General features: G+C 35.3%; 1 protein-coding gene across 1 annotated transcript; it reads right to left on the reverse strand.

Annotated features, from left to right (window-relative positions):
• Positions 1–2491: 2491 nt before the first annotated feature.
• On the reverse strand, positions 2492–6279 carry LOC108997972 (protein TRANSPORT INHIBITOR RESPONSE 1-like). Its single transcript, XM_018974361.2, has 3 exons — positions 5667–6279; positions 3897–4389; positions 2492–3766 (listed from the first exon to the last, which is right to left on the reverse strand). The coding sequence occupies exons 1-3, from the start codon at positions 6128–6130 to the stop codon at positions 2969–2971; spliced, it is 1755 nt and encodes a 584-aa protein (XP_018829906.1). The 5' UTR covers positions 6131–6279; the 3' UTR covers positions 2492–2968.
• Between the last annotated feature and the right edge of the window lie 3180 nt (positions 6280–9459).

Raw genomic sequence — 9459 nt, forward strand, 5'->3', positions numbered from 1 at the left:
TTGTAAAAAGTTAACTGCCCAAGTCTCTAACAATTGCCATTAGAAAACTGCTACAGAGATTACACAAAATAAATTTACAAACTGATGTGGTTTCATAGAATCCGTTAGATCTACTTTATAATAAAAGTAATTTTATAATTTGACGTTCCGCATCAATTTGTAGGTTTATTTTTATATAATCACTTTATAGCTAAAGTATTTTCCTTGCCCCATTATTGCATATGAGAAGTTTTAGTAAAAAGTAATTGTTTCCTTCCATTTAGATGGAAACTAGAATTGTTTAAGCACAAACGTGGGAAAGGATTTCATTGATCTGCATTTCTTTCTATGAGATTCTCAGACCATAATCATTGTAGCTCAGAAAGCCAGAATCAATCATGAAACACACAAATCAGACACTCTCATTTGAGATGTTAAGATTCATATTGCAATATTTACATGGTCACTTGTTTGGTCCCGAAGGGTCTGTCTGTCTGGACCATCCATGAACTGAACCATTAGCAACTTTAGCTGAACCATTTTGTGACTTTAGAGCACAAGCATGAATCAGTAACTGTGATATAATGATGAATGTGTTGTGGGGGAGTAAAAAGAGAATAAAACCAGAGTACTGGTGAAATCAGCAAAAGAAATCATAGTAATAGTAATGAGAGAATATAAATGATCATCATCATCATCATCACCATCAAGTATAAAACGTGTGGCCATCATCAACCAATAAAAATGTCTGGAGTTTGATAACGCCACCCACTTTCACACACAGGTCCCCTCTCGCTCACCTCTCTTTTTTTTTCTTGGGTTCTTGCTTTGTTGAGTCAGTCTGGTGGGGTTGGGGGTGTCAGTGTTATGTTGTTGTCTGTCTTTCTGTACTGATATCTTTTTGTTTTTAATTTTTTTTTTCTTTCAAGAAATTTCGTGACATAGTTTATTTGCATAGATTTTATTCTCTGTGGAATATCTATCAAACTTCAGAGAGAGAGAGAGAGAGAGAGAGAAGAGGATCAAGTCCTTTGGTTGCTGGGTCGTTTAACAGGCGGTGGTGTGGGTGTAGAAAAGCAGGCGTGAATTTAGCAAAAGGCTGTGGACACCATCCAATGTCACCGCATCTATCACGTGGCTCACCATTCGAGGCTCTCTCTCTCTCTCTCTCCCCAATGAAGTTGAAGAAAAAGTGAAAGTTACCATACCTATGAACATTTACCCGAGGCAGAGGCTCATGCAGAAGCTGATGCAGGGTCGTTTAGCTTCCATTTCCTGATAGCCCTCCTCCGTAAGTTACTCCACATATTGCTGGAGACTGGAGAGACAACTCTTGGGGTTTGGTGATCATAGTCCCCTCTCTTAAGTTTTGGTCCCAATCTGAGCGAGAACTTCCAAGTGAAATAGGAACGACAATGAACCTACGATATTTAGTAGAGATTGTTTAAAGGCACCACAGAGTCTTCTTATACCTGAAGTGTACGACGTTTCTTTTAATGAAATGTATCTGATAATGTCAAGATATCTCTTTATTACAGCATTGTCCCCAGTACCATGTTTTTGTAGTAAACGATCTTGATGTCAAACTTTTTAGAATTTGAACATCTACTCTCTCTTTAAGACAGAGTTGGTCGTCATTTTTCTTTTCTTTTTATTGATCTTTTGTGGAGAAAAATAACAAGAGCAGTATAGTTACATTGGCTACAGTTTGGCGAGCATTAAAGAAAACAAGCATTCGACTAGTCAACTGATCGACTAAAGATTTTGGCGACCATGTGTAATCATCAGAGAACAGCACACTTGAGATCAGAATCATCAGATGCCTTCGAGCAGTCCCAAATGACCAATTCAATCTATTAGAGCATTAGCAATGGTCTAGATCCAAAAAATGACTAAAAGTTTAAATTTTGGCTAAAGCCATTTTCACGTTAGACTATCCATGTTAAAGTTAAAATAATAATATAATATTAAATATTTTAATAATAATATTTTTAATTTTTTTTCTTCTATATTTTGCAAATACATTCTATATATTAATTAATAATTTAAATTTTACTTAAAATTATTGTCTCCCAACTATTTTTTTCCTCAACCTAATTATCTAACAAACACATTTTGCCAACTTGGAGAATATTTTTAGAATAAAATATTGTTTTGAAGATAAAGTAACTGGATAATTGTTTGACTTTACTGTAGCTCAAAAGTGGAGCATTGAAATTTTAACTACTCCAATGGAGAACAGCTTTAGTAAAAGTTGGCCAAAATTTGACTGGCCCCCTGGCATTTGGTTAGGCCAATGCTCGACCTCCTAAACCTAGAGTAGAGTACAGCAGAACAAAAGAGGCCGGTAGGAGAGAAATGGGATTTGGTTTTTTGTTTTCTCCCCCATTAGCAGTAATCACTAGTTCAGTTAGTTGTATCTTATATGTCAGAAAAGGAAAAATCAAATGACCTTCAAAGGTCGAAAGAATGAGAGATTCAGATCCAACATGCAAATGCAATAACAATGGTCTAATTTGAACAGAAACTCTTATTCCTTCAGAAGGCTATCACTAATACAACTCTTTCTCCTTTTTTGATATGCAAGTTATCACTAATACAACTGAGTCCACAAGATAATTAGCCCCTGATGAAAACATGAAAATATGAATTCATAAACAAGTAAAAGTCTGCCAATAGTTTACATGGTCACTGCCGATTAAAACAACAACTCTATTAGATACACATACAACAACAGGAGTTTTGATATCTTTATTAATTACTAATTGGTATTTCATAACTCAGCCAAGTGTAAAATCAGTGGCAATCGACACCTTGAGCCTCTATATACCGTCCCAAACTTGCTCAACCTTCAATCAGGGCTGCAATTATATTGAGCTACATAAATGTAAATTCGAAATAATTGGGTGTCATATAGAGCATGTACCTGCTATACCCATTAGCACATTCAGGGGGCCTGATTTGGGGCCATAATAGATGAGGAGAACTGTCAAGAAAGCCTCATCGCCGAATCTTCATCAATTGTCCAAACAAAACCAGGCATGTCAAACCTTGGCCCAGCAACAGTCCTATATATGTAAAGCTTCTCAATAGGGCATCTTTCCGGTCTTGAATCTGGGGGTCCCCTCTCATCAATAACCTCTACATTAAGCCTCGGCATCTTCTGACCTAGTAGCTTACATGCTCCGAAAGTTACAGAGCAAGAAGACATCCAAAGGGATCGCATTGTCTCCAGCTTTGCAGCATTGGCCAAAAGAGCCTTGTCACCAAAGGGGCAGTCCCTAATCTCCAGCTTCCTAAGGTTTTCACAACCAGACAGCACGTGATGGAGTCCCAAATCACTTTCTCCAGCAAAGGCCACAGACAGCATCTCCAATTTTTTGGCATAAGTCCCAATGTACTCAAACACACGATCGGTGAGAAGACCAGAAAGGGAAAGCCGTTGTAGATCCTTGCAGTGCTCAACAATGGCTCCAAATCCAACATCAAGTGGTTGAAGGGTAAGGTAATCAGGAGTTCCAGGCTCAATAATACAAAGACGAAACCTGGTCATATTAGGTCGATTCCTGGCAATGGTCATCAAGGCAGCATTAGACATTTGACGGCAAAAGTACAGAACTGACTGGAGCTTAGGGCAGCCTTCAGAAACGGAGACAAGGCCCTGTTCTGTCAACAGTACATTAGGTTCTGGTCCAAATGGATCAGATGGAAACACCCTCAATTCTCGTAGACCCTTGCAAGATGCTGCAACGGCATCAAGGCCAGCATCTTCAATGTAATCCAGCACCTGTATTAACGTCCTCGATTAAAAATAGAAATGAATAAACATCAGGAACAGTCTTGTGTCCAGAACTGAAACAAAAAACAATAATGAAATTAGACAAATAATATATGTTTGAGGAAAAACTCAGATATACCCATAAGCGCTGCAAATTCTGACATTGGCCAACTAGCTTGATGAGATCAGGGCTCTGGATGGTAGCATAGCTCAAGTTCAATGTTGTTAACCTACAGCAGATAGGGTAAACAGCTGGAAGATACCCAGGGACTACATCCCAAAAACCCGATAGGCTCTTCAGTTCCTTGCATCCAGAAAAAGCTCCTGATAGGTTGGAGAATACATCAGGTCGCAACTCAGATGAGTAAGCCCCTGTGCCCAACTCAACCAGTTGAGGTGCCCGACGAAGTAGGTTTGCAAGCTTGTCAAGGGGCACAGCACGGTTGAGCCGAAGAGTCCTCAGGTTGGGGCACCTACCCACTAGGCGCTCCAGGGCAGAGAAACTCACCTCACACCCTAAGCAGGCAATGTTAAGGGACACCAGTGAGGTGTAGTCATCAGGAAAATGGCTGAGCCAGTGCCCACTCAGGTCTTCCACTTCGCTCTCCCGCAAGTCCAGCTCTCTCAGATTCCTGCAGTGTTAGTATGATCTGCATTGTAAGTATGATCTGCAATATTACCACATGAAGTAATTGAGTAGAACAAAATCAGCAGATACTAAACTTAGTAAGTCTACTGATATTGATAAGGTTATCACCCCATACATATCATTGACACTGACAAAGATTACCCCTTTTTTCTTCTTAGGCAAGTAGTGACATGATAAAGATTAATAGTAAAGGGGATCACTTATTCCTTCTCTCTCTTAGGTCTTCATTAACCCATTATCAGATAAGGACATTTGCTTTACCAATCCCAGAACCAAATTGTCCAAAAAGAGCGCAAACAAGTTTTCCGTAAATGTCTTAATGAAGATTTAGAAATTTAAAAAAAAAAAAAACGGAATCTTCAATTAATAACATGAACACCAAATATAAGAAGATTCATTATTCCCAATACAAATATTTAAAGTAAGAAAACGAGAAACTAGTTGAGAAATTCAAAAGAAACCAACACTACCCAGGAAACGACTATCCAGAACTCTGAATAGCTAAAAGAAAAGTAAGCCAAGCAACCTTAAGTGACCTGCCAGATCTACAAGATACAAGAGCAGAAAACAGACCAATTAAAGCAACGCAACAGTTGCTATCCATCATGGATCTCCTATCTATAAAACCAAATCCCAGAAACTTAAAGCACAAAATGCAACATAATTAAGTTTACCTGCTGACTCGGGAATCAATCATGAACGAGCAACAGATTTAGACTCGCGAATTGACCAATATCGCGAACCACCCAAAGAGTAAAAATCAGAGCAAAACTAATCGACCCAAGAAACTCAAACCCTTCCCCATATTGATCATCATTACTCACTCAAATCCCATCCCAGCCAAGACGTTATCCTTCAAAGCTCAAATGAAAGCCCAAATAGAACAATGCTGCACCTGAGGCACAGAAATGTCGCTAAAGGCAAAAAATCTGACTTCCAAAATATCAGATTTATCAGCATCTGGGACCTATTAAAACTAAAAAACCTCAACTAAGCTGAACCAAACTAAACGATTTAGACTAAAAGCGAGTTTGCAAACTATCTTCAAAGCCAAACGAACATAACCATAAAGATCCCAACTTGTACACTTTTCCATTCCACCCATATTTCTCAGAAACCAAACACAGCAACCCAGAGCACGTACGACTCAGTCTCGACAAAGAAGCAAAAAGAAGTTCTCCATTTCTACTTTCCTTCGTTTTCTCACCAGCAGAAAATAGAGAGAACACAAAGCCCGAAAAAAGCAAAAGAAAACCGAACCTGCAATTGGCAGCGACGGCGGCGAGGCCCTCGGTGCTGAAGCCCTCGCAGGAGGACAGCACGAGGACCTTAAAGTTCTTGAAGGACTTGGCAATGAGCTCCAAGTTCTCGTCCGTGATGACCATACGCTTAAGCCGAATCTCCTCGAGCCAAGGGTAAGCGGCCGCCATGGCGGAGATCCATGGGGCCACGTAGCCACCCCATCCGTCGGGGACGAGGTTGAAGTCGGCAAAGTGTGGCTTCCCCTTGAGTTCGATGGACCGCAGCTCCGGGAACCGTCGGATCACCATACCGGGGCTGATCGCGTAGCAGTTCCCGACGAAGACCCGCCTCCTGCTCCACCGTTCGATCTTGTACCAGGACTTGCACACCGTCGAGATCGCATTCCGGTCATTGTCGCACTGTACGAACGAGAACACGTGCTCTAGCACTTCGTCCGGAAAAGAGCAGGCCATTCTCTGCATCACCCGATTCGGTGTCGTTTTACGCCAGAAGCCGAGCGAATGACTGTGTCTGCGCCTCCCGGAAGGATAAGCAAAAGCCCAGAGAGAGAGGAAGCGAGAGAGCACTTGACATTACAGATGAAGAGGATAAGGGGTAGTCGTCCATGCTGTCGCGGGTGAGGTTAGAAAAATTAACCAGGGTTAAAGAAGTGGAGTGGCTGGTGTGATAGTGATGGGCGGTGTTCTGATTGGACACGTGGTCGGCCTTGATGCCATCTTATCCGTTAGCGACTAATGGGAGCCGCATAAAACGGGTGTACGTAATAATAATAAAGTGAGTGAGAGAGAGAGAGAGAGAGAGGAGCGCCCGCCGCGATATTAACGAGTTCATATCACAGCTTGTCGTATCGTGAGAAAATGAGTGGGTGAATAATAAAGTGTTATGATGTGCATAGCGTAATGGGTGGAATCTCATTATGATTGGGATTGCACGGCTGGATCAGAGGCCGAGGATATTGCGGGGACCACACATTTCTAAATATTATAAAAATATTAAAACATTAACCAACTTTTTTTTTTTCCGTTTCACCATCCAAAAATAAAATTTCGGCAAAGTTTTTGTTATATTTTTTTAATAGAAGATGAGTATAAATGGTGTATAAGATTTTATATTATTTTAAAAAAAAAGTTTTTATAATAATTTTAATGAAATTAAATATTTTTATTATCCAAACAGAGTTCAAAAGGTCTCTGGTTTATAAGACATACATTACTACATCACCCTTTAAGATTATATAAATTTTTAAATTTTTTTATAATTAATTTATAACTCTATTTAAAATGAATTTAAGTGATATAATTGAAATAAATTTCTATAATTATATTAGCTAAATAAATAACGAAGGGTAAAAAGAGTGGCAATTATATTATTAAAAAAATTAAGGAAAGAAAAAGTCTTTAAAATAACAAGGAATGATATGATGTGAAATGTGGTAACGTAGATGACATCATGGCCGTCCAATCATACTGAGCATTTCAATCTTGTATCAGTCATTCTTAAAGTCATCTCTCCAATGGTAGATGATGATTCATGATAATCAAGGCATGCATAATGAATCCATAAATGAGGCGGCCAGCAATTTATTTATTTTTTTATTTTTTTAACAGAATTTATGATGTCGCAGATCTTTAAATGAAATGAATTATATATGTGTGGACGAGCAATTACTGATCATACTCTTATCCTATTTATTTATTTATTTATGCACACGCGTTCCAACATTAAAAGTGTGAACAGGTTGTATTATATTTGTTTATTGAAAAATATTTTAGTTTTAAGAAAATTAAATTTATAAATTATCGTGTCTTCGTACCATATATTAAATTATAAAATTATTTTTATTATAAAATAAATTTAACGTATTCTATCAAAACATATCAATTTATAAATTTATTTTTATACGATCAACAAAAATATTTTTATTATTTTTTTATTGATTATAGATCAGTAATAATAATGATTTGTATAAATATTTATGATTTTTTAAATTAATAATACATGTTAGTTATTTTTGGTATCTTCATCATATTTTTCATCAAATAATTCAAAATACTTTTCAATAATTGGTGAGGTCCACCACTTTATCAAATTTTCAAAATGTTAAAAATTATTTCATTTCATTTTATTATTCAAGCACATTTTTTTACAAATATTTCATCTTATTTTAATTTAGAAATCTCATTAATATTTAAAATATATCATCTCATTTTATCTAAATTATGTAACCAAATGAGTGAAACACTAATTCGAGTTATACAAATTGCATTTATAAGTCAAGAACATTAAAAAAAACATCTATACACGATGCTGACTATTAATTATTAAATTAATCAATATTACGTTTAGTTTTAGAGGGTACAATTTTTTCATAATCTCTTAAAAAAAGTTGGACACACTAAAACAAAAGAAAAAAAGAGTAATGTTAAATATATTAATGAGTTTTACAAACGTCGTGCACAATCCTGAAAAAAATTATTATTCATTTTTTTATATAAATTTGATATTTATTCATTTTTTTCAAAAGAACCGCATGACGTTTATGCATTCCTTTACTACAAATATCATTTTCCTAAAAAAATAACTTTTTATATGAATCCCATGTATGCACCATTTTTTTTTTCTAAGGAATTGAGTAGAGCTTATAAATTATTTTTCTTTAAATTATTTTTAATTAAAATATTTGTTAGAAAGTGAGATAAATGTATAATATATATCATTATTTTTAAAATTATAAATTAATAAATCAATATTCAACATGACGGACTTAGCCCCAATCAAGAGTCAGAGTGTATGTTTGGGATTGATGTGAAATATAACTTATAACGTTAGAGCTTATAATTTATAGTTTAAGTAATAAGTTTTATTATTAAAAAGTTATTTACTATTTGTTAACTATATGTTTAAAGAACTTTTAAATATGTTACATTTGTTTAGAAACAAATTAAAAATATATTTTTTGATATAGAAATGATGATTATTTGATTTTTTAAATATTATGATCATATCGTTAAAAGTTTGAAAGTTATAATTATTTAAAAATTAAATCGATATTTTTGTTCATTGATAATATTTTTAAAATTTGAACTATATTTTAGATTATCTAGAAAAACGCGTTTGTTTGATATTAAAAAATATTTTAATATATAAGACTCAAAAATCTAATTTTTTTCGTTAAAGAATTTTTAAAATTATTTAAATACTTTTTAATACCTTTAACCCAATTACAAAAATGCCCTTGAGGGGTTAACGTTATAAATGAGGGGGTTACTACTGTCAAGATTTTGACAAGGACATGGTATTATGGGGTCACGTCGATTCGTCATGGACTCCATGACCTGTCCCTTTTATCCCATGTCTCAAAAGCCGAGAGTTACAAACCAACGGTTCAGGTTTATACCCTCTTAAAGAAATTTACATCCGGACCGTACATTTGGGTTCGCTTTCTTTCCTTCGCTTCTTGTCCTCATTATCTACTCGGATTTCGGAACTGTTTTTCTTCCCTTTTTTTTTAATTTAATTATATATATATATATATTAAAAATAACATAATTTAGCTAAGTAGAAAACATTACCATCGGAAACGCAGAAAACAAATATTTAAACATTTTAAACAGATTTTATAAAAATAAATTTATAAATTAATATAATTTAATATGATATGTTAGATAGTAAAATTATTTTTATTATAAAATAAATTTAACATATCATATAAAGACATATCATTTTATAAATTTATTTTTATATAAGAACTTTGTTATTGTAATACTTATCTTCATTTAACTTCTTTCTA

This window comes from Juglans regia, chromosome 8, assembly GCF_001411555.2.
Source record: "Juglans regia cultivar Chandler chromosome 8, Walnut 2.0, whole genome shotgun sequence".
NCBI lineage: Eukaryota > Viridiplantae > Streptophyta > Magnoliopsida > Fagales > Juglandaceae > Juglans > Juglans regia.

What these genes read in the sequence shown, in the direction of transcription:
- LOC108997972 (XM_018974361.2), bottom strand. Translation starts at nt 6,130, where the DNA reads ATGCAGAGAATGGCCTGCTCTTTTCCGGACGAAGTGCTAGAGCACGTG. An exon ending in GCCGTCGCTGCCAATTGCAG is followed by an intron (nt 4,390 to 5,666) that starts GTTCGGTTTTCT and finishes CTAACACTGCAG; the next exon opens with GAATCTGAGAGAGCTGGACT. An exon ending in AGAATTTGCAGCGCTTATGG is followed by an intron (nt 3,767 to 3,896) that starts GTATATCTGAGT and finishes ACGTTAATACAG; the next exon opens with GTGCTGGATTACATTGAAGA.